A 26,147-nucleotide genomic window follows, 5' to 3' on the forward strand; every position below is an offset into this window, starting at 1 on the left:
AAAATATAAGTGTTGCTCTTTAGCTTCAGTTAATAAAAAGAATGCCTTTCTTTCCTCATACTGAGTACTGTATTCTCTCTCTTGAACTAAGTAAGAGAGGAAAAGGAATATTGTAGAAAGCAACAGGTAGCTAGGATGGAATTTGATGCTGCTGATGCTGCTGTTTTTGCACTATTGTTTTGATTCTGATTATCTATTTGACTAGCAGTGATGAGCATTAAGGCCATCAGTGGACCTCCCCAGGGCAAAGGTCTGTGATGGCACACCCCCCCCCGCAGGCTATTGCCGCCACAGCCTGTGCAAAAATCCACCCCCCCTACTCACCTGAGGCTCAGAGAGCCTTGTGCAACCTCCACCCGTGTTGGGGAAGCCTCTCTGAGGTTCCCAGACACTATAAACCATGCTTCCAGAAAACTGGAAGCACAGTTTCTGCCCCGTCAGGAGCCTCAGAGAGGCTTCTGTGAGACCTTAGTGCCTTGCGCCTGGGGCTGTTGCCCCATCGGACCTTATGATAGGTCCGCAACTGATTGAGGCCGCATGTCACCATGAGTTGGGCACACTGTTGTTCTCGAAAGCACTGTCATCTTGGAGTTCACGGATGTCTGGCTGCACCTTAATTCAGTTCAGTATATAGAATGTTATACACAACCGTATGCATGTCTACTCAGAAGTAACTTTCATTGTATTCAGTGGAGCATACTCCCAGGAAACTGCAGCCTGAATAGGTTCCTCCATCCACTTCATTGTTGGCTGCAAAGACAAGCAAGGGCTTTCCAATGTGTAAGGCAAGAGTCTTTTCCAAGGTTTAAGGCAAGAATCTTTTCCAGCCTTTCTAGGAGATGACAAGGATTGAATGTGGGACCTTTTGCAACAAAGTGTATGTTCAATCATTGAGCCACAAACCCCTCATTATTACACCAACGGCTTTGGGAGATTTAGAATTTCTCCATTTCTTCAGGAATTTTTTTGTGTGTGATAAGAATCAGCGTTTCTAGGCTACAGTGATATATTTCATCCCCACAATTTATGCGTATACAGTCGTGCCCTGGTATCCGTGGGGTACCCCGTTAAGTGAAACTGTGGATACCTGAGCTTCTCTGGGCCTCCCAGTGACTTATGAGGCATCAAAAACATCAGTTCTGGTTTTATTGTAAAACCAGAAGTTGCTCTTTTTTTCTTTTTTGGCCATTCTGAGGCCCACAGCAGCTGTGGGGTGTCACACACAGCCTCTATGGGCCTCAGAAGACCTTCTGGAGGTGAGGTTTGCCCAACTCCTCTCACCTCCAGAGGGAACATATGGGGGGCCCATGAATATGATCCATGGACACCTGAAACTGTGAATACAGGATATGCTGATAAGGGGCCCCTGTACTCAAAACAGACAGCTGGTGATACAAGGTTAAATTACAGAGAGATACTACAATGAGGTTTTCTTTTTTTGGCTGCTTGTGAGTTTTCAACTCTGTACAATAACCATAACCTGTCACTGTGCAGACAGATGTGGAACTTTAACATATGTGTTTTTGGGAACTGTTTTGCATGTGATATTTTTCTGTAACTCCACTCTGAGTCAGGGAAATGTGATATATGAAAGCAGCCCTCAGAGTCATGGTGCAACAGGTCTACTGTGAAGTTATGGTTGTGCTCTGGAAGACCAGACTTGAATGAATGAATGAATGAAGCTTACTTTTATAAAGTTTAAATAAGTTGGCGCATAACCAAATAAAACAGGTGTGCAGTACAGTGATTTCTCTTTCTCTGTTCTGTTTCTTCTGTTGCAGGGGTGTAAAGCTACAGTTGTTCCTGCACTTATCACCACAGTTACAAAGAGTCTGTGAAGCATCTGCTTTGTTAGTAGCTTCCTTGTGCTGATGGTTCATAGAATGCACATGCTGAGCACAAAGTAGAGTACTCTCCACATCTATGAACAAAGGCTCCTGCAGCATGTTCTGCACTAAACTGAAAGACCTGAAGATCACTGGCGAGTGTCCCTTCTCTTTATTGGCCCAAAGTGGTATTTCAGATGACCATGAGGAGGAATGCACAGAAGTGTCAAATAGTTCCAAGGATGCTTTGCCAATCTGCAGAGAGAAGGACACTCATGGGAACCTTCCACAAAGGAAAACCAGTAGAAGCAGAGTCTATCTGCACACTTTAGCCGAGAGCATCTGCAAACTCATTGCTCCCGAGGTAAATGATTATACTGAGTTGGTTAAGGTAGTTTAGGAGATGATTAAGAATTTCTTTTCAGAAAAAAACCATGTTTATGCAGCAGTCATTTCAGACACAGAACTATATCCCTTTGATGAATACTTCATGAGCTCCCTTCCAATCCCTGTTCTTAATGTTTTTGTTTTGCATTTCTATTTGTGCCCAGTTCCGTACTTGCAATCTTCTGCATTTAGTTAATCTGATTTCATTACTAATGCTCTATTCAGGGAAAGAAAATGAAAGGTCTCTGTGAAATCAATCAGTTACTTCCATGTATTCAGAGGGGTTTGGCTTGCGAGAAGCACAGTAAATGGGATGATATCCATACAGTGTTTGCTGAAGGCATATTGCGAATAGGGAGTCGTTTGTCAGTAATAAAAGCAGTTTTGTTTTTTTTAAGTTGAAAGGAAAAATAGCTGCAGGGTCATGGATTACAGCCACCAGTTTTCAGTCAAGAAATTCAGTATGGGTCGTGTCTCGTTATCCGGTTCCATTCTGGAACTCCCAGAGAATTAAAAAAATTGGTGGGTACCAATTCAGTGGAAAAAACGCTTTTGAGACCCACTTTCAGATATCCTGCTCCTGCATTGTCTCCCCATAATGCATTGGTACACACTATACCCTTAAATCCCCTTACTCCTCTGTAACCCTCCCATTCCACAGTAGGTCTCCTTGGACCTCTGCCAACGATTTCACTGGTGCAAGTCTGGGGAGAGAAATGGGCTGGAGATAGGCTGCCAGAGGCAATAGGATCCAGTGTGGGCCACCAGATCCACCCTTTCCTCACCCTCCACACCCTTTGTTCTTCCCCCCTCCCTGCCCAGTTTCACCCCTCCATTTCAAGCATAGAAAAGCATGCTTTTGGCTCTGCCTGCTGAGCCAAGTCTCCTATCACTGTTTGTTGTGTCGCTTTCCTGGTGTCACTGCAGGGCAGTGTGTGTCCAGGGTCCTGCAAGTGCCACCAGACACCACCTCAAGTACCACTGGTGGTACCTCTACCACTGGTTCAGAAACACTGGCTTCTGGGAATCTGTATGAGGGCTGCTGCTATGGAATTGCTGCACTGTATTCCTCACAAAGCCTACAACTCTCATAAGCACCTTCATCTCCCTTTCTGGTTGGAGAAGAATGTAAAATGGCTCCTTTTTCTTCTTTTTGGCTTTTTGTTGTTGCCTCAGAACAATTCCTGGTTAAGTTGTTTTCAAAGAATTTCCTACACCCTTAAGTTTTACACACACACCCGACTTATCCAAGGGTTATAGAAAATGCCATGGTTTTTTACCCAAAACCTGCCCTCGGCTTATCTGTGAGATTGGCTTATGCTCGAGTGTCTGCAGTATATTGCCTTCGGTTTCTCATTTTGCTCATATTTTAAAAATATAATTCTAGACAATAATCAGAAATATCTGTATCAGACATGGACTGAGAGTCACAGAGTGATCCTGTGTCAAGACCATACACCACTGTACATATATATCACTTAGAGCCCAATCGTATCCAACATTCCTGCACTGATGCAGCCACAATGCAGCTCTAAGGAAAGGGAACAAATATCCCCTTACCTTGAGGAGGCCTCTGTGACTGCCCCCCCCCTTTCAGGATGCAGCGCATACCCCATTGGCGTGGCTGCATCAGTGCTGGAAAGTTGGATTAGGATTGGGCCCTGAGTGCACAATTCAGCGAAATGGCTAAGAATTATACTGCTGAGAAACGGTCCCAGTGTTACTAGCAAAGTTGCAAATTTGTTGCAGGGACATTGATTGCACTATCTGTGGAAAACTCCCATATAGTTGCACTCATCTCCTTAGATGGCCTTAGGTTTGCTTGATTTTGTTCTCCATTGTCTGCTTGGCATCATCACTTTTAGTTATTCATTTCCCACATGGAAAACTCCAAAACAGAGTTCGTATCATGCTCCAGATCAGCACTTACTGCTTCTGCTGACGTCAGTGAGAGGCTGTGTGGAATTGGAGGGTACAGTGTGGCCCGAAATATCATAGATCCAAGATTACAATTTATGCTTGTGGGTTTTTGTTTACTTGTTATTTGGGTTTTTTTTAAGGCATTGCATTGTAGAGTTAAGTATGGAATTGGAAAGTTCTTCACATATTGTTTTCGTTTAGATACAAACATTAATTGCATCTTGCTTTAGTAAGTTGGAACCCAGGTTTTTTTTTTGCTTTGAATGTAAACCACATCCTTTTTCAAGAATGCAGTTTTTCTTGAGGCAGTATGATCTTCATCGCTTGCTTCTTTTTATTAAAAAAAGTCTGTGTCATATAGTAAAACTAGATCAGGTCATTAAAACACAAATATCATTGGATCTGCTCTAGTGATGTTAAGGTTTCAAAGAGCTATGATGCATTTCTGGCAGGGTATGAGAACCCAGAAGGCATGGAAAGATATAATGAAAATGACACATTTGCATCTGGCAGACTGTATGTAAAATAACTGCATACGGAATATAGCATAAGAAAAGAGGAGCCCTGCTGGATTAGGCCAAAGAGCCATTTTGTCCAGCATTCTGTGGGGCAAGACAGCAGGAAGAGGCTGGGCAGGATTATATCAAGAACTCAGTTTTAATAAGGCAGTACCATTATTGGATTGGATTCAAGTTCTCTCTTGCACAGGCTGTGAAAGGTTGCTGTGACCCCCTAAATGAGGCTTCATGACCCCAGTGGGGTCATGACCCACAGGTTGAAGTATACTGCTGTATAGTGAATGCTAGAATGACATAGAACTCCATGGGTAGCATCAGCCCTTCATATTAATGGGTGGAGCCAATGCACATGAACATGAAGGATTTGAATGGAGAAGGGTATGCAGTTGGACAACTCTTTATGCCTTCTAGAGTTCTCTTGGGTCCGTTATTAAGCACTGAATAAGGCTCATGAGGGATAATGGAGTGTATATTTAATGGCTATAAGTCCAGTGCACCTTTATTTACATGCAGTAATATGTGAACTAATTCAAACTGTTACAGCATGGTTAGAATAGTTAAATCAGCAACTAGAAACCACATTTGTTCAGTGGTTCATGTAGTTAATGTTCACAATGGTACTGCTAGTCCACAACTGCGCAAAGGATTCATGTGGCAGTCTACCATGTGATCTGCCTGACCTGCGTGCAAACGAGCTACAGAGGTAATAGTTTGACATGGAGCCCCAATTGTCTACAAGTGGCAAACATACCACAGCAGTATATATGAATTGGCTCAGTATGTAGTGCCTTTGCACAGCCTGAGATCTCTAGAAGCAACCAAGGAGTTGCTGGGTAAGGCCAGAGATCAATGTAGTAGGTATTTCCTTTCAGCTTGTAGAGAGTAACAGGCAGCAGAGGGTATGGAAATATTCAAGATTTCCATTGCCTTTGTCTCACTGAAGGGTTAAGGAGAGAAAGTAGGTGGTCAGTCTATGCATGATCAAACAGTCAGGAAGCACTATGATATGTGTTTATTGGTAAATATCTGGTACTGTACCTCCACCCCCCCCACCTCCACTGAGCAGAAGATTGGCATTAGCAGGAGTTATGGGTTGCATCCTGGTGTTCAGCTTTTTGTGCCAGGTTTAGTTCTATGGACGGGGGAGGGGTCTATGCATACGAGTACATAACCTTACTTAAAATGGGATGTTAATTTAGTTTAATGCATGGAGGCTCAACAATATTTGGATCCTGACTGTTGTCTAAAATGAGGGGATTTTTTGTGCTAACATGGTTATTCCTATTAGATTTTTTAAAACTGCAATTTTAATTATTGTGGCTTTTTCATTTCAGTTTGAAAGATTATATCTTGCATTTCAGAGAACTCTAGCAAAGAATAAAATAAAAGAAATCCGGTAAGTTAAGCAACCTGTGGCTTAATAAAACAATTAAAAGCATCACTTAGCACCCAGTTGAGAAATATGACACTTGGCATCTCGTTTCAGCTCACCTGTTTCATGGCAGTTTACATCTGTGTTTGCATTTAACAATATTTACAAAACTACTTTCTGAGAGACTAACCTAATCCTAACTTAACAGCCCAATCCTATGCTTCCCTAGTACCTAGGGCTACAGTGGTCACCATTTTGGGGCAGGGAAGCAGTGCCAGGCCTCCTGGCACATATAAGACTCAGGCAGCCCTAATTTGGTCTCCTGGGATCTGCGCCAGCTACTGAGCTGGCACAGAACCGAGGAGACCTGTGTTGGGTTTCCTGGCCTGGGAGGGGTGTCAAGATATGGTGCAGACCCTGCCACCATCTCTGCCTCCTCCCTAACCCATTCCTGCCCTCCCCCCGCCAAGTTCTGCCCTCTTCCTGCCCTACCCTGAAAAGCTCTACTGCCAGCTGCCAAACATCCTTACCACCAGGACCTCTTGGTGGCCATCTTCAGTCACTGAGGCTCAGCGATGACTGGCACTGGGCTCAGTGCCAGTGGTGTGTCAGTTTCACTGGCCCCAAAGTACCTTACGACACTTTTTGTGACAGCTGGGTCAGCAGCGCTGGCAGAGTGCTGGTGCCATGGCCCATAGAATTGGCCCCAAACGTCCTCTGCTGATGCAGCCTCATAAATGGGGAATTGGCTGCTTCTCTGATTCTGGCACTCACAGAAGATGGAATACTTTGTTATGACATTGTGACACTCCAATTTTAAAGTAATTTATTTGGCAGCGTATTGGCTTCCAAGCTTAGAATGTGCTTTATATTCCATGGGAGGTATACGTGTTATATGAAAGACAATGCTTTTACTAATACCTCTGCGGGAACAGCATCATGTAGGTGGGTTGACTGGGGGGGAGAGACATGTAAAAGTATAGGTTAGAATAACTGCTTTTGTGCAAAATTGCACAGCACATTGATAAGAATAAGGGCCATAATTTCAGAGTAATTGTAAATGTAAAGTTATCATTACTTATCTTACAAATTGGATAGTTTCTTCATTTTATTATTTCTATTTGAGTATTTCTTTATTTGCTGTTGTAATTGGTTGATTCTGTTTTGGAATGCCTGTAGGAATCATGGAGAAAAAGAAGACTTTGAAAAGTTAATAACTGATCATGCAAATGCAGCAGGTATGACTGTCAATTTTTATTTCTATTATTGCAAGTAGTTAATGTTTATTAACATACCACCTGGTCTCTTCCCTGAGGGATTACGAACCAAAAGGAGGGATGTAGATGAATAGATTTTGTATAATGTGAAAAGTGGACCAAATTAGCAAGTGGTTTCTCATGCAATACATGCATAATCGTTGCTTTACATGATCCAGAAGTCATTTGGAAAGGAAGTGTTTATGCTGCAGGAAAATTATATTTCTCCAGCATCCAAGACACAGTATTTAAAAGTTTATTTATATGTTTGGTCACTGAGAGAGTGTGATCTTTTCCCCTTTATTGCAATAATAATGCTGAGAAAGGATTGTGAAAGAAAAGCTGCTTTGCTTGAGACAGTCCTAGGTCTCCAGGCAGAGCAGAGAAAAAAACAACTAGAGAAGTGCTTCACTTTCCTCTTGGCCAGTTCTCCATTTCCTGTGGCTGCTTTGTTCCCAGGTGTACACTTTCCACATCACGTCAAGGGAAATCAACTAGAGAAATGGATTGAATGGGAAAATGAAAGGATGGGTGAAGTGCTTGCCATTCTCCCGCTGTAAAATGTGAGCACACGTGCATGAAGTACTTTGCAGTGAAGAAGCAACCCAATTTTTCAGACTCAGGTTTGCTTGCAAATGCTTGGCATGACTCATGTCCCAATCCTTTCCAGGCCTTATAGTGGCATATTGCGGGATCTGTTACTGTAAGTCCCTGGTCCACTGCACCCTAAGCACTCCGCCTTTAGCAGACCATGGTTGCCAGCACAAACCCCTGGAAGCTACATACAGGTAACAGTGGCCTGCTGAATCTTCACTGTGACTAGTAAGTTGGCATCAGGGCCAATCAGGGAGGGGAGTGGACTAGAACTTGGATGCAGCCACACATGCTGAGATACCCCTTCCTGGCCTCCCCCCCCCCCAACTCTCCTTGAACCTAGAGCTCGTGTAGGTCTGAGAAGATATATTGGAGACCAGGCAGCCTATGGAGAGGTAAGGTTGTTTTTTTTAAGGGTAAGTTTTTTTACTTAACCTTTCATGATCTGTTTGGTCGTCCCCTCAGCCCAAAGCATGCAGAAGGTGCTCCACTGGTGGCATTGCATGCTCTCAGCTGGTGAGGCATAGGATTAGGATGTTAACTGGCAGAATGGAAACTGCTTTGTTTTGACCATCTGGAATGGCTTTATTCCTTCCAACCTTATCAAATGATTGCCACATTTTTGTCCCGTATAAATAGCTGCCCAGAGTAGGCAAGTAACTTGCCCCAACTACATAGGTTCTTGGGTGAATGAGAGTAGATGCCTTCAGAGACAGAGCTGGAATGACTCTGTTAGACTGAACAGAGTTAGCAGTTGTGAAATGTGGATTGGGCAAAAGAAAATAAAGCACTGAAAGAAAATAAAATATTAAAAATGAAAGGTAATTTGTTGAAAAACAGCAACAATGCTCTACTTAGAGGAGCACCTGTGACTGAAATGTTTTGTGCTTGCAGGAGTTCCAGTAAACATTATAAAGGAGTCCCTTGGCATAGAGCTTTTCAAAATATGTTACGAAGAAGATGGACACATATTAGAAGTTGTTGGGGGAACTCTCAAAGACTTTCTGAACAGTTTCAGCACACTTTTAAAGCAGAGTGCCCATTGCCAAGAGGCAGGAAAAAAGGGTGGTCTTGAGGAGGTCTCCATATTATGCTTGGAAAAGGACCCAGATTTCTTAAACGTGTACTATTTCTTTCCCAAGAAAACGACCAGTCTCATCCTGTCTGGCATTATTAAGGCAGCAGCTCACATTCTGTATGAGACAGAAGTGGAAGTGATGCTGCTGCCCCCCTGCATCTGCAAGGATAGTACAGAGTTTATTAACCAGCCGTATTTGTTGTACTCCGTCCAAGTGAAAAGCGCAAAGCCGTCTTTATCGCCGTGCAAACCTCAGTCTTCTCTTGTGATTCCTGCTTCTTTGTTTTGCAAGACTTTCCCATTCCACTGCATGTTTGACAAGGATATGGTCATTCTGCAAGTCGGCAATGGCATAAAGAGACTTTTGAACAGGAGAGAATTTCAAGCCAAGCCCAGCTTTGAGGAGTACTTTGAAATTTTGACCCCTAAAATCAACTGCACATTTAGTGGGATTATGACCATGCTGAACATGCAGTTCACCATAAGAGTGAGAAGAGGGGACAACGCTCTCAAAAGGTCAACAGGGGTAAGAGTTAGACTGTTATTCTTTGATGGGTTATATAAGAATAACACCAAAGAGTTATTCTTTGGTGGGGGGAGATCTTCTTCCTTCATTTTATCCATCTCCCTCTAACTCAGGCACAGTGCTGGATGTTATCAGATGAGTCGTCAAGCAGGTGTGTGAATGTCTTTTCCTGCCATTTTTTTTTTTTTGTGCTTTTACTTTAATATCCAATTGGGAACTTTTGAGAAGAGAGAAGACACATGAGCTATATGAGCATGTAATGTTTACCCTCCCCCACCCCCATTCAAGTTGCCTTTCAGACTTTACAGTGGAAGTGCCAAAGGCAGAAGCTTGAAGTGTTCACACATTAAATGGGCAATGTTTGTAAAAGCATCCAAAGACCTTGCCTAGACCAACAGCTCATCACATGTTAAAATTGTTCTCGATCACTTTTGAACATGCAGAGCATTTCACATGTATTATCTTGATGTAGTCCTTACCACAACTCTGTAGGGCAGCCATTTTCAACCACTGTGCCGTGGGATACCAGTGTGCCGCGAGTGGTCCACAGGTGTGCCACAAGAATTTGAGGGAAGACCATTTATTAGTAGGGCCAATGGGGATGTGAGCCCCCCACTGGCAGCATGGTGTGCCTTGTCAATTGTCAAAAACCTGATGGTGTACCTTAACAATTTTGATGCCTTGTCAGTGTGCCATGAGTTTTAAAAGGTTGAAAATCGCTGCTGTAGGGGATCTGAGGTTAGCAGAGAGTGGCTTGTCTAAGACCAGCTGGTGTGAGCATAACAAAGGCAAGATTCAAACCAAGGAGCCCCTGATTCACAGTTCACTTTCTTAGCCATTATACTACACGACACCCACTTTACACCATTTAGAGCAGTGGTCTTCAACATTTTTGGGCCATGACCCCAATAAATCATGAGGCTGGGGACCCACCATTGATCCTGCCCCCTCCTGGGATTCAGTCCGCCCACCCGCTTCACCGCCCACTCCCTTCTTCCACAGGCTGAAAAAAGGGCTCTTTTTGAACTTGGCGCAACCATTTTTGCTCATCAAGATAACTCATCCCCTTGATTTTTATATCAGTGAAGGACAGGCTACTGCAAAGGAATGTAGAATGGCAGGCGGCAGGCAGCAACATCAAACAGTAGAGCATGAGCAAAGGTGAATTAAAGGTGCAAAAGAGATGCAACTAAGATGCACACTATTAGAGGTGTGCATAATAGACACCTAATGCACACTAATAGAGGTGCACACTATTAAAGGTGCAAAAGAGAGCGACTAAGATGATTACGGGGCTGGGGCACCTTCCTTATGAGGAAAGGCTACGGCGTTTGGGCCTCTTCAGCCTAGAAAAGAGACGCCTGAGGGGGGACATGATTGAGACATACAAAATTATGCAGGGGATGGACAGAGTGGATAGGGAGATGCTCTTTACACTCTCACATAATACCAGAACCAGGGGACATCCACTAAAATTGAGTGTTGGGCGGGTTAGGACAGACAAAAGAAAATATTTCTTTACTCAGCGTGTGGTTGGTCTGTGGAACTCCTTGCCACAGGATGTGGTGCTGGCGTCTACCCTAGATGCCTTTAAAAGGGGATTGGACGAGTTTCTGGAGGAAAAATCCATTACAGGGTACAAGCCATGATGTGTATGCGCAACCTCCTGATTTTAGAAATGGGTTATGTCAGAAGGCCAGATGCAAGGGAGGGCACCAGGATGAGGTCTCTTGTTATCTGGTGTGCTCCCTGGGGCATTTGGTGGGCCGCTGTGAGATACAGGAAGCTGGACTAGATGGGCCTATGGCCTGATCCAGTGGGGCTGTTCTTATGTTCTTATGAGCAACAATCCTATGTGTGCAAGCAGTGTGAAAATACTTTCACATGTGGAATATTGCCTTGAATGTAATCTCTGCCCCCCATACTGCACCATGTCACCTCAATAGTATGACTTGGCATGATTGGTCACCATTTTGGTTCCCCTAACTTGCTGTGACCCCACAAATAGTGTTTTGTGACCCCATTGGCATCAGGACCCCAAGGTTTAAGAACACTGATTTAGAGTGTAAGTACAGCCAATGGATAGGGGATAAGACCTTGCTTATAGAAAACTAGCTTATCTTTGTGAAATCTCAGTTAAAACACCTCCATTGAAAACTATTGACTTCCATGTGTATATAGAGGTTTTGTAGATGGAGAAGCATTCATGTGTGATTCTCCCACATGAAAGTGTGTAGGGTAGGTAAACCCTCCCTATCCTATTTTATTATTTCTGCTGTGGCTTGCAGTGCTGTACAAATTGGTGAATCTTCTGTTATTGAGATACTATCTCCTTTTGACATTCTGCCTGTATTGGATTGTCCCAGAACTGCTTGTAGCTAAATGAATAACACAGATAAAGGACTTAGCAATGTTATTCTTACTTCTGCATTTAATATTGCTAATCTAAAGGCCAGATCTGTGGTAGCTGTTCTGAAGCCACTTTGTATTCATACTGATAACATGCTACAGGTGAATTTTCATTAGAAATCCAAATTATAGCTAAGAAGGTTCTCTGATGTACCTGAAATAACAGAATTGTGCCCCTTTTAAGTCTCTTTAGAAGCAGTAGGCAATCTTTTCCTCAATAATTCTCAACCCTGTGTTTGCCTTGCAAGCCTATTTTAGTGGACCAGGGTAGTGGTGGTGGTGGGGAATAGCATGCAGGGGAAAATTGGAGGGTATGTTGAACACTACCTATGGCTTCCAAAACTCTATTGCAAATTGTCCCCAAAACTATTTTTTCCCACCTGTCGAGGTCAGAGGTGTCACATAAGATTTTGTCCCAGTTCTTTTCCTTTAGGTTCAAAATACATAGAGGTGCCATTTGAGCTTCCATCCTTTTTAAAAGCTAAAATAGCAGCCTTGATGGTCAGGAGTGGTGTCAGATGTCAGCCAGATTGGCAATGGCCAAGGGCCATGTCATCAGGAGGCCTACCTGGCCAGGTTGTTCCCTGAACAGTACTGGCAGTCCTGGCAACATCCAGTGTGCCACTGGACTAGACAGGGGGTACTGGAGGGGTTTTGCCTCAGGATCCCTGGAAACCTGGAATGGTTGGAGAGCCAGTTGGAATCAGAAGCCTTGGAAGGGAGGGAGGGAGGGCATGGCATGGCAAGCCTATATTTTGGCTTGTGAGTTTCTGTCCCCAAGCAGCTTGACTGGAAAGGTTTGGAGGGTTAATAGAAAAGATAGATTCTATTCACAAAGGCTGAATAGATAGATGCTTGTCATGTTGGTGTACTTCCATTGCTCAGATGTTTCACGTTACATCATCTTTCTCATTTTGCTTTAGGTTATGGACCTTAAAGGACAGATGATCTACATTTTTGAATCTAGTGCCATCTTGTTCTTGGGCTCTCCCTGTGTGGATAGACTAGAAGACTTTACAGGACGTGGCTTATATCTTTCAGATATTCCGATTCACAATGCACTAAGGGATGTTGTTTTAATCGGAGAGCAAGCCAGAGCTCAAGATGGACTGAAGAAAAGACTAGGGAAACTGAAAGCTACTCTTGAGCAGGCACACCAAGCCCTTGAAGAGGAGAAAAAGAAGACTGTAGATCTTCTGTGTTCTATTTTTCCAGAGGAGGTCGCACAACAGCTGTGGCAGGGACAAGTTGTACAAGCCAAGAAATTTAATAATGTCACAATGCTTTTCTCTGACATTGTGGGGTTCACTGCCATATGTTCTCAGTGCTCACCTATGCAGGTTATCACCATGCTTAATGAGCTGTACACTCGCTTTGATTATCAGTGCGGAGAGCTGGATGTCTATAAGGTAGAGAATTTATTGCACCAATCTGATGTTCTAGAGAGGAAAAGCAAAGCAGTAAAGAAATGAATGGCATTTGAAAAAACTATGTTGAGACATACCTTAGCTTGAATAGAATGAACTGGAAAATCAGATGTAGGTTGTCTGCCAAGTGAGTTGCATGTGCAGCCATGCAAGAGGCATAATGAAATTTAGAAGATGATGGTGCAATACTGCAATAGGTAATTTGCTGTGCAGTCCTATGCAGGTCTACTTGGAAGTAAGGTCTATTTATTTCATTACTCTCAGATAAGTCTGTATAGGATTGCAACCTTGGGCTGTAGTTGTAAATACACTTACCAGGTATTAAGTCCCAATGAACACAGCGGGACTTAATTCTGAGTAGTCAAGCTTAGGAATTACATTGTTAGACCATTATATACCTAGGGCAGTGGTTCTCAAACCTTTAGCACTGGGACCCACTTTTTAGAATGAGAATCTGTCAGGACCCACCAGAAGTGATGTAATGACCAGAAGTGACATCATCAAGCAGGAAGTGTTTTAACAATCCTAGGCTGCAAACCTACCCACACTTACCCAGGAGTAAGTCCCACTGACTATCATTGTTAAAAGCATATACATTGTAGCCTATTAAAAGTACAGATCTGTAACATTTCTCCAAATGCAGTCACATACCATGTTAGCATCAAGTCTAACCTATTAAAAATAAAATATTGAAAGGAATGGGGACCCACCTGAAATTGGCTCACGACCCACCTAGTGGGTCCTGACCCACAGTTTGAGCAACACTTACCTAGGGCCTCAATGCAGTGGCGTCACTAGGATTTGTGTCACCTGCGCGTCACACCATGCAGGGCAGGGCAACACCCAGGTGGTGGGCGTGGTGATGTACCATCGCCCCGCCCCCACTGGTTTTTTGGCTGTACCTTTTGATAGAACACAGATCTTTCAATGTGGTTTGTTTCATTGCATTCTGCATGAAATAATGCATTGATTGATATATAACATGACAGTGTTATTCCTCCAAATTCTGATTTTAGTGATTTTGAAAACTTGTAGGGTCACACACACACACACACACACACACACACACACACACACACACACCCATGTCAACTTACTAACGCCTTTTTGCAGCAGTTCTCATACTTTTAGCACCTGGACCCACTTTTTAGAATGACAATCTGTCCAGTTCCCATTGGAAGTGATGTCATGGCCAGAAGTGACATCATCAAGCAAATTAAAATAAATAATTATAAATAGTTAAATTAAAATGAAAGAAATAATTAAATAAGTGGGAGCCAGTCCTGTTCCACCAAGTGAGTTTTCTCTGTACTCTGCCTGCAATAACCCTCCCTCCAAAGAATCAGTGAGATTTCCAGCCCTCCCCATTTCAAGCACATCAATAAAAACCTGGCTTTACAAGTCTGAGAGCCCAATCCTATGCCCGTCTACTTAGAAGTAAGTCCCATTAGAGTCAATGGGGCTTACTCCCAGGAAAGTGGGGATAGGAGTCCAGCCTCAGAGCCCAATTCTATAAGTACATAAGAACATAAGAACAGCCCCACTGGATCAGGCCATAGGCCCATCTAGTCCAGCTTCCTGTATCTCACAGCGGCCCACCAAATGCCCCAGGGAGCACACCAGATAACAAGAGACCTCATCCTGGTGCCCTCCCCTACATCTGGCATTCTGACATAACCCATTCCTAAAATCAGGAGGTTGCGCATACACATCATGGCTTGTACCCTGTAATGGATTTTTCCTCCAGAAACTCGTCCAATCCCCTTTTAAAGGCGTCTAGGCTAGATGCCAGCACCACATCCTGTGTCAAGGAGTTCCACAGACCGACCACGCGCTGAGTAAAGAAATATTTTCTTTTGTCTGTCCTAACTCTCACAACACTCAATTTTAGTGGATGTCCCCTGGTTCTGGTATTATGTGAGAGTGTAAAGAGCATCTCCCTATCCACTCTGTCCATCCCCTGCATAATTCTATGCATGTCTACTCAGAAGTAAGTCCCATTAGAGTCAGTTGGTCTTACTCCCAGGGGTTTTGCACTGGTCTTACTCCCAGGAAAGTGTGGGTAGGATTGGGCTGTGAGGGAAAGTGCAAGTGCAAAATATAAAACATTTCCCTTACCAGTTCAAGCCTCTTTGTTGGTCCTTTCTAGGGGGGTGGGGGGGTGGGAGGCTGCCTTCTGGGGCTTTTGTTGTGCTCCAGTCCCATCGGATCAGGACCATTCTGGTGTTCTCACGTTCCCCCCTTTGCCTGACCTGACCACCAGCCAAGGCACGTCTGCCTGCTCGTGAGTAAATGCAACTGTGAGGCTGCTTCACTTCCCATAGGGCTCCATATGCTCGCAGCTGGGGGGAAGGTACCTCCTCCTCGGGTGTTTTTTGGGGCTGCATTCATTGGATTAGGACCATTCTGAGTTGGAGTCCTCTCAGCCTGCCCTTTTCAATGGGGCAAGGCAAGGTTGCCTACTCGTGAGTAAACGTGGCCACGTGGTTTCAGTTGCTTTCTATAGGGCTGAATAGGGACCTCCTTCTCAGGTGTTTTTTGGGGGCTGCATTTACTGGATTGGGACCATTCAGGTGTCGTTGGATTCCTCTCTGCCTGCCCTTTCCAATGCACTAAGGCATGTTCACCTACTCACAAGTAAACGTGCAATACGGCTTACTTTCACTTCCCATAGGGCTCTGTGCATTTTTTCCTTCTGGTTTTTTGGCCATAACCTTTGAAGGAAAGGAGCTATCTCAATGGGGTTTTTTGCATTGTGTTCCGCTGGCCATTCCGCATCCATTGGTATACGGCACGACATGGTAGCTCCTAACGGTGTGATTTTAGCACATCACCCCCAGGGCACGTCACCCCCCAGCGCGTCACCTAGTGCGACCCGCACCCCCCACACCCCTCTAGCAATGATCTGGTCTAGTGGTTGCAGGGGCACTATTCATGCACTATTCATGCATAAAGTAGCCTGGGGATTGCTGTTCAAACTATTCAAACCTCACAGTTGGTGAACAAAAGTCAAGCATTAGACCTAAAAGGATTGTTGGCATAATGGCTAACTATTGTACAACATCTTTTGTAACTCAAAATAGTCTCCTTAAGTAGTTAGCAAGTCAATGGTATGGCAAAATTCCAGTTCACATTGTTCTTGAGTAAAAATGAGAGAACGGGGTTGGTGAGTGTGAAAGCACTTCAACCATACGCTGTGTTTCCTTCATGTTGCTTTGTTTTTGTGGTAAAATAATGAATTTTTATGTTTAGGTAGAAACTATTGGAGATGCATATTGTGTGGCTGGAGGCTTACACAAAGAAAGTGAAACTCATGCGGTTCAAATAGCATTAATGGCACTGAAGATGATGGAATTGTCAGATGAAGTAATGTCTCCACATGGAGAACCCATCAAGGTCAGGAAAACATCTCAGAATAATTTAATTGCTAGTGTTTTAAATACCGTTCGTTGTTCAGTGAAATATATGCTCTTCATGTTTATTAATTTAGCATGAATAGTGTTTCAAATTAACTGGGCCAAGTTAGGTGTAATGTCAGAGATACATAATAGACTCCTTCGCCTGTTGTTTTTTAATTCAGGGCTGCAATGTGGGGCTACTTATTTGATCAAGGAAACAGTGTTGGAGACCAGTGTGTTGTTTAACTCTCTCTCTCTCTCTCTCACTGCACCAGTTTCCAAATCTAAACCTCATTTGCACCAAATTGCTCTTTGCTGCTGTTATAGAAAAAAGTGGTTACGGATATTTGTGGTGGTGAATATTGGCTGAGTTGGTGCAGTGTTATGGGATATTCAGTTGCTCAAGTAAATAAATAGCCTGTAGCCCAGATTCTTTGAGGGAAGGGAAGGTGGCCTTCATCCAGAGTCAGGCGGAGAACTGGGAATTGCTCATGGGATTTAGAAAAGCTGAGGAACAGAGAGCCCAGCAGCAACAAAGGATGCAGAGCAAGAAATGATCAGAGACAGAGAAACCTGAAAGAAGTTTAGTGGCTTGTGGAAAAACCCAGAGGAGATAGGAAACTGAGGCAAAAAGGGAGTCAGTGGAGAGGGCACTGAAGAAGCTTAAGTAGTTCACAGGTCAGGAGGAACTGCATACTATGAAATGTATGAGAGACAGGAATGCTAAGAAACGGGTTGGCTGAACAAGTTTCAGCCCGGCCCAGAGTCTAGGCTCTGCCAGTTGTAGCATTATGATGTCAACAGCAAGGGAGCAATTAGATCCCAAAAGCAGCAGAGAAAGGGAGCTGTATTAAGCCTACAGATCTTGAGCTCCAGACTTCTATAGAAAGGCAAGTACCTGGACAGAAACAGTCATGCTTGGAAGACTTGTTTTCAGTTATTATGTAAATATGAATCACCAAGTAGACAGTAATCAAAATCAAGAGAGCATCATTTATGTGCTAAATCTCCATGCTTATCTTCCATCACTTAAGTTTACATTTTTAAGAGCCCAATTCTATTCTTAATTCCCCTCTACTGATTCCCCTCTACTGAAGGGAATTCCCCTCTACTGATGCTGCAGTGCCAAAATGGCTACTGCTACATCCTCCCTTATATTTAGTATGTAAATATGAATCACCAAGTAGACAGTAATCAAAATCAAGAGAGCATCATTTATGTGCTAAATCTCCATGCTTATCTTCCATCACTTAAGTTTACATTTTTAAGAGCCCAATTCTATTCTTAATTCCCTTCTACTGATGCTGCAGTGCCAAAATGGCTACTGCTACATCCTCCCAGGGGAAGGCAGCAGTTGCAGAGGTCTCCTCTGGGTAAATAACAATTGTTCCCTTACCCAGGGGTAAGCCTCCATGGGGCAGGGTGGTTCCGCTCGGACCTGCACTAGCTAAATAACTGGCACAGGTCCATGAGAATCTTCACTGCAGGATTAGACCTGGGAAGGGGGTTAGAATTCAAACCTGCTCCCTTTTCTGACCTCTTCCACCCTTCCCCCGTTGCCAGCCCATTCCACTCACTTGCGCCCCCTCCTACTTCCCCCACTATGTTCTCTCTATCATCTGGGTGCCTCAGAGAGGCTTCCGTAGGATCCTAAAGGCTCGCGCCTGGGGCATTTGTCTACAATGGGAGGACCACAACTGAGCCTCCTCAGGGTTGCATTGTGGCTGCATAGGTGCTGGAAATTTGGTTAGGATTGGGCTGTTTAGTAGTTTCCCCCCCCCCCTCAAATTAACAATTTAGCAGTATTTTTAAAATAGTTTTCTTTTTAAAAGATGCGCATAGGCCTGCATTCTGGATCTGTCTTTGCTGGCGTTGTTGGTGTTAAGATGCCGCGATATTGTCTATTTGGAAATCACGTAACACTTGCCAACAAGTTTGAATCTTGCAGTGTTCCTCGGAAGATAAATGTCAGCCCAACAACCTACAGGTATAGTAGCATTTAGCATACCTTGTATATTACAGTAGTTATGGCTCGCTTAGCACTCTAACCTGCATCAGTGGCTTTTAAAAATACTGTATGGCACCCTGCTGAATCTCAGACTGTATGACTTTACGTTTGATCCTCATTGTACATGCCTTTACCTCCCTAACATCAAATTCCTAAACTCCTTATATTGAAGCAGTAATGTATGTGTGTCCCCCTAAACCTGGGGTCGGCAACCTGCCATTCTGGAGCCGCAAGTGGCTCTTTTAGCCTTCTGCTGCGGCTCCGTGCGGGGCCAACCCATCTGGGGGGGAGGGGCTCACCCCTCCCGCGACGCAGCCGCTGCTCACCAGCCCGAGCACACGAGCAAAGCTCCCACGCGTCCTGCGGCTGCGCCCCATAGGAGAGGGCACGAACGGGCTGGCGGAGCAGCTCCTGCCCAAAGAGCCCGCACCGCCACTGAGGGCGAGCCCCCGCCGCTGCCGCACGTTCCCTCCTGCCTGAGCTGCAGCACAAAAGCAAGCAATTGAGTGCAGCTGCTTAGTCCTCCTCCCAAGCTCTGAGCACAATCCTGTGCGTGTCTCCTCAGAAGTAAGTCCCGTTGTGCTTGCTCCCAGGAAAGTGTGCACAGGATTACAGCCTTCAAGCTCCCCACTCAGCATTCACCCCCATCCCTCACTCACCCTCTCACTGCCCCATTTCCTTCACTTGGAAACTTGAAAGGGGTTTGGAGACCCCTGCACCAGATGGTATTCTGTATATGTTTGTATACTGTATGTGTAACATACTGTATATGTAGCACCAAAGCATATTTCATTGTTGGGAAGTAATCACTGTTGGTATGCCTTTTATTTTATGCAGTTTTGAGCTCTTAGCTTGTTTGTTCAGGAGCACTTTTGTGAACAGTGTCAAGTAGTACTAAGTGGTCTTGTTCAGAGGTAGTATTGTGTGTAAAGGCATTTACAAAAATACAGAAGTAAATGACTGTAAAGAATGACAGTATCCTTCACAAGTTCACCTGTGCACAGTCTAAAACAGTTGATCTCCAACTGTGGGTCTGGACCTGATTTTTAGTGGGACCTATAAGAGGAGAGTGTATTATATAATGTGACCTACAAGAGGGGAGTGTATTATATAACTGTGACCTACAAGAGGGGAGCGCAAACTATATATGCAGTGTTATCTTCATTTTAGATGTCAAAAGGGTTTTGTGGCTCCCAAGGTTTTCTTTTTTCTGGAAAACGGGTCCAAATGGCTCTTTGAGTGTTTAAGGTTGCCGACCCCTGCCCTAAACAAAATTGATTTGTAATGAATTCCAAACTAAAGCAAATGATTTTTCCAAATACAGACATCCCCCTGTATCCACGGGGATTCCAGTCTGCCCCCACCCCCCATCGTTCCAGAAACCACAGATATGGGGAACCCTATATAAAGTACAATACTCATGCCATGCCCTGTACCTTTGTTTTTCTTTATTAGCAGTGAAAGCACACATTTTCTTGCTTAACAGAGGAAAAGTTTCTTGCTTAATTGAGGAACTTGACATGTAGGTAGGCAGCGTCCATTGTATGAATTTGTATGTGGGACAGGGTTTTCTCTATAGGCTTGGCGGGGCACACTAATGTCTCATGCTCATCAGAAGGCCAAAGTGGCCAGTCTGACCTCTGAATTCTTGGTGCTGATTGCAGTGAGAATAGCACATAAATGGAACATTTTGCACATGGAAAGGCCCAGTGCAAAGTCTTGTCCCCAGCAACCTGACCCCAGTAGTGTCGGGAACTCCTTAAAATAGGCTTCCTATTTGCTTTGCTGGGTTCTAAATGTGACTGACATTTCAAGCAGCGTAAATTTGCAAGTGATTGCTTGGTTCTAAACATACTGCCCCATTTTGTCTGACAGACATCAAATAAAATAGGATGCTTTTTTTTGAAATGCTGCTTTGAAATGTGAAGAGTCTCATTTACATATAATTAATATTGACCTTTGCATATCTGGTGAAATGTATGCCTTCACTCAAGTGTGTTGCAGTTATAAATTTTTAATTGGGAGTATTTTTACTTGGTAATTTGAGTGTCCGCTTAAATCACCAATTGCTGCTTCACTTAAGTAAGGCTGTGCCCTTTTGTCACTTTTACAACACTTTTGTCATATTTTATTTCATTTTCAACCCATGTTACGTCTGTCATTTAGTATATGCCCAATTCTTATGTGTTTAATTCTCTCTGAAATGGAGTCATTTGGCCCAAACCTATGCCGACTGGGCGATGGTGGAGACTGCTTTATGGCAGTTGCAAAGCAGCCTCCGCTGGTGTGAGCTGCTGGTGGGGAGGCTGGAATGGCTTCCCACCTGCCAGCAGAGAGTTGGACTCACTGGAGTAGGTATGGCCGCATACACACAAAATACCGTAGATACTCGCCTATAAGGCAAGAAATTTCTGGCAATAAATCAAGTGTAAATCATCTCCTTGCCTCATCTGTGAGGACACAGATTACAGACCAATCTTGAGCTGCCCATTGTGCCAGGACTGCCATGGTGCCAAAACAGTTGCCACGGAATCCTACATGCAATAGGTTAGCCATTGGTGTCTCCTTGGGGGAAGGGGATTTTGTCCCCTTCCCTCAGGTAAGGGAAATAGCCCTGCAACAGGGCTACTCCATTCTGTGGCAGCCCTTGGGCTGCCGTAGAATCAAGAGCCTCTCCCACAGAATAGATTATTCTTTCCAGGATTTGTAGTTTACATTTGATTTTGTATTTAATGATACTGTTTGTATTCTGTTGTAGGTTACTAAAGGATGACCCTGGCTTTATTTTTACTCCTCGTTCAAGAGAGGAACTTCCTCCCAACTTTCCAGATGATATTCCTGGAATCTGTTACTTTCTTGATGCTTATCTTCCAGGAACAAATTCAAAGTCTTGGTTTCAAAAGAAAGATTCTGAAGATGGAAAAACAAATTTCTTGGGGACACCAACCGGCGTAGACTAGATTGTGTTTTCTCGCATTTTCAAGGAAAAAATATGTTAAGATTTTGGGTTTGTTAATGTCACGGTCCAGGGGTCTGTCCGACTGATCTTACACACTCTTGGTTCATTGGCCAAACACCCCTAGTGAGTCAGAAATGCATGTTCCCAATTTGTTCTTGTGCATCCTACTATCTCAAGGGTCAATACTCCAGGAGAGATTAGGATGTAGTTCAAAGGCAAAAAGCCAAATGTTCAGTACACAAGTTCTTGCACACCATCACCTGACTAGCTAAACATGCCAAACAAGTGGGTATATGAGTCCTCAGGGCAAACTGCCCTCCAAAGTGCCACCACCCCTTCAAACAGCCAGTCGGAAACTGAAGACCCACAGGCTAACTCACCAAATCTTGCAAGCTCTGAGCTCCTCAAATTTCAAGGATTCAAGCTCCAAAACTCTGGTTCATTCCAGTAGCAGATGGAGTGGCCTAGGCTGGACTTAGATGAACCCAGTTCCTTTGTACTCTCTCTGTCTCTCTCTCACTCACACACACACATAGAATTTTATTTACAGAATAAGTACAGTTTTATTTACAGAATAGAATTAAGGTTACATTTTGAAAGGTATTCAGATAGTTCAGAGAATACATTACACAAACAGTACTAAAACAATAAAACTAAGCTCCTAAGCTTACATATCCCTGATGCTCACCTGAATTTTTCCAATTTATGAGCATAAACAAAGTGTAGTTCTACCTATCATGCCACAGCTGATACAAACAACCATCCATGATGGCATGGCAAAGCTCACTTAGGGCCCACTCCTGAGCTGGGCCAGTGCTTGCACTGACTTCTAGTGCTGGAGCTGGATGCTGTGACACTTTCCACTGAGTCAGCACCAGTGCTGGCCCATCACCAGTCAGAGCTGAGCCCAGCGTTAGCCGGATGCTGCCTAGAGCTAGGTAAGAGCTCTGGGCATTGGTGAAGTCTTCAAGGGCACATGGGAAGAAATTCTGGGGCTGGGGTGGGTGGGGCAGGGGGAGGAACTGGTGTGAGACCTGAACTCCATGTCGGGCCTTCTGGCCCAACTAGTCTCTCAAAATAGCAGCACAGACTTGAGAAGCCCCATTGTGAGAAGGGCGTGAAAGGCGAAGGGCATGAAAGTCCCCTTCCTCTGAGGAGACCTCTGGTGGCTGCCAGGTTACTGCAGGATGCAGCAGTAGCCCCTTTGGTGCTGTTGCACCTAGCAGTAGCACCGCCTTTAAGATTGGGGTGTTAGATTGGGTCAATCCTATCCAACTTTCCAGTGCTGGTGCAACCATGCCAACAGGGTATGTGCTGCATCCTATGGTGGCTCCTCAAGGTAAGGGAACATTTGTTCCATTACCTCAGGGCTGCATTATAGTTGCATTGGCACTGGAAAGTTGGATAGGATTGGGCTCTTAGCCAGCCAGAGATTTGGACCAGCCAAAGCTTCTGGGAAATGATCTCCTCACCTGAAGCTACTGTTGGTCACTCACTCTGACCCCTCCCAACTGGAGAATCACAGCCGCAGCCAATTCCCAATTAGCCAGACCTTGATGATCCAGCATGTCATCAGGTCTCTCATCTGGTTGTGAGAAGTGAGATTCAAAACAAGGAGCCTCTTTCCTAGTCCACTAACAAGCTCTGTGTCCCACAGCTGCTGCAAAACAGCTGTCACAGGATGGAGTCAGACCTAAGTCAGTGATTTTTGAACCTGTTCTTCACAGTTATGACTTGCAAATGTGAAATTGACACATGACAGCACTGTAGCTTGTTAACACCTTGTTAAAGCTGGTAGAATGTAAATCACATAATTTCAATTTTTAAGAAATATATTCAAAGAAATAAGCTGTTTGGGGGGGGGAGCAGGAACTGGACAGATGAATTGCATGACAGAACTATGAATAGAGGAAGCTCAGCCAGCTGGCCGACCTCCTTCTAACAAGCAAAGAGCTGCTTTGTGAAGAGTGAATCCAATAATGGCTTGGGATAGGAAACCATCCCAAAAGATGGGAATGGTGAGGAGAGAACAAGTGCTCCAAGCCTTGCCGGCTGTCATCATTTTTAAAAGCAGCTTTTGGAAGGGAAACTCCAGCATCCAAACAAGCAGAACTGAGCTGCTTGCCATGGGATTATCAACCTGATGATTTAATCATCTCTTCATGTACAAGTGACACAGTCACACACTGTGCTATGAGCCAGTGGAATACCAATTGCTATTGAGATGCAGTTTTCTTTGTTATTTCATAACAGCAAGAAGAAGCTATAAATTATGGTTAACAAATGATACCTTGTGCAAAAATAAGAGCCTCACTATATATCACATTGACTACATAAAAAAGTGGTGCTGTGGCATACCACTCCTGCAGCGAAACGTGCCCCAGGTGCCATTGGGGGGGGCACCAAAGCATGCGCTCCAACTGCTTCCCCTTTAAAAGCAGTTGGAACACGAGTGTGCTGATGATATCATGATGCTGCATGGCATCATGATGTCAGGCATTGCCCTGGGTTCCAGAAGCCCTGGGTACACTACTGGTTGTAGCTCAGTAGCAGCACACATGCTTTATATGCAGAAAATCCTGATCTCTTGATTTCCCTGGTATCTCCAGGTAGAGTTGGGGAAGACTCCTGTGTGACACCTGGAATTATGCTATCTGCAGACAAATACTAAGCTGCAGTACTAGGGGTCTAACTTAATACAAGGCATGTTCCTCTGAAATCTGTTAATGGACTCTGAAGGCTCCCCTCAACAAGGTGCAGAGAAATTGCACCCTCCCTTGAAGGCTGGCTACCTTCCATTATTTATCTTAGTGGCTAATTTTCCCTAAGGATTTAAAGGGGAGAGCCAGGCCTGCTGCATCCTGTATGTTCCATTGCTCATAGCAGAAAGGGGAATCACAATGCACTTGGCTTAAATTCAGGTTATGTAACTTATGGTCAGTTCACCTGTACACTTGCCTGTACACTTTGGGTATAGCATGGAGAGAATGATTGGTCTGAGTGTATCTTCTATCCAGCATCTCATCCCTAGTTTGCTTGGGGCAGTGGTTGCCTCACTCACTCATGCTGCAGTGGCTAACAAGATAGCCTGGAATAAGATAATAGGCACTCATTCAATTGAGGAGAAGATATGCAGACACTCTTTGGTCTGTCTGGCTTGTCAGTAGTTTTGGAAATTTATTGTTTAAATTATTTTCCATATGTAATGATAATAAAAATTAATAGTGACCAATCACAGTTTTTTTCAGTTAATCAGAAACATGCGTAATCTTCATTTTTTCATCATCATCCATCCATTTTTTTGTTACATGGCAGATTTTCCCATGGTAGGTGCAGTAAGCACTCAAAGTGCACAGCTTCACATGATGCATGTTGCATAGTGCACCGCAGAACTTACCATGTGCCCCAAGCAGTGCCTTTGTGTATATATGTGTACTGTGATAGTTCACACATCTGCACTATTACCAAAAATAACTTGACTGGATTTGTTTCTGACTTTGCATCTTCTGGCAAGGAACCAAGAGGGTTAAGTTGACTGTAAAATACTGGCCAGGACAACTGTAGGCAGGGCAGAGATTTCTCTGCAGGACTGTCTTGCAATACCACCCTGCATCCAAGCCAAGTAATAGAGTAGGAACCCAATCCAGTGTTTTTCCCTTCATAGCATGCAGTCATGCCAAAATAGGCTGTACTGCATGCTATAATGGGGGGGGGGGGAGAGATGAGAACATAAGGAGAGCCCTGCTGAATCAGGTCAAAGGCCCATCTAGTCCAGCTTCCTGTATCTCACAGTGGCCCACCAGGTGCCTCAAGGAGCACACAAGACAACAGGAGACCTGCATCCTGGTGCCCTCCCTTGTATTGGAGGCTTGGGAGGAGAAAGAGAAAATGTTTTCACTAACCCCTTCATATGCCTCCCAATTGCCAGTGGGTCTCTTTGGACCGGCGCTAGCTCTTCAGCTGACACAAATCTGAGGAGACAAAGAGGGTGTGTTAGCTGCTACCAGAGGGATAGCATCTGGCACAAGTCACCCTCATTGGGTGCCACCCCTGACATGCCTTCCACCCACCCCTATTCCAGCCTCTTGTCAAATCACCATTGGCGAGTTGCTCCTTTCCCCATCATCATGCACTGTGCGTCTGTGGCCTCACTGATGGTGGTCTGTAAGCATCCAGCTCCAGGTGCTTCTGGACCACCATTTATGATGACTCTAAAGCATCTACCATTGCTGGGATGATAGTTCCAGCAGCAATAGAACCCAATAGGATTGGGTTAAAGGTGTAAACTCACCCCCATTTTAAAAGAATTCGCATGTTCCTCCCCATCTGCACAACTTGTTGCAATTATTCACTCTATTTTATCTGAAAATGCAATTGCTTTGTGGTTGGCTTAACTACCTTGAGTGCTCTGCAGTTTCCATCTCTTCTTGTCTCATGCCATGTGAAATGCAGTTCAGGCCTGTGATATA

The 26,147-nt window shown here is 44.2% G+C and overlaps 1 protein-coding gene across 1 annotated transcript in view; it reads left to right on the forward strand.

Moving 5' to 3' along the window:
* Positions 1–24,913, forward strand: part of GUCY1A1 (guanylate cyclase 1 soluble subunit alpha 1) — a 46,171-nt gene extending 21,258 nt beyond the window's left edge. The window contains exons 2-9 of the mRNA XM_066632603.1: positions 1,782–2,190; positions 5,986–6,047; positions 7,203–7,261; positions 8,768–9,477; positions 12,810–13,295; positions 16,566–16,709; positions 18,544–18,698; positions 21,478–24,913. Coding sequence (XP_066488700.1) covers positions 1,924–2,190; positions 5,986–6,047; positions 7,203–7,261; positions 8,768–9,477; positions 12,810–13,295; positions 16,566–16,709; positions 18,544–18,698; positions 21,478–21,679 — 2,085 coding nt within the window. The 5' untranslated portion in view covers positions 1,782–1,923 and the 3' untranslated portion in view covers positions 21,680–24,913. The remainder of the gene's footprint in view (positions 1–1,781; positions 2,191–5,985; positions 6,048–7,202; positions 7,262–8,767; positions 9,478–12,809; positions 13,296–16,565; positions 16,710–18,543; positions 18,699–21,477) is intronic.
* Positions 24,914–26,147: the final 1,234 nt, after the last annotated feature.

Source organism: Tiliqua scincoides, chromosome 6 (assembly GCF_035046505.1).
Source record: "Tiliqua scincoides isolate rTilSci1 chromosome 6, rTilSci1.hap2, whole genome shotgun sequence".
NCBI classification, from domain to species: Eukaryota; Metazoa; Chordata; class Lepidosauria; order Squamata; family Scincidae; genus Tiliqua; species Tiliqua scincoides.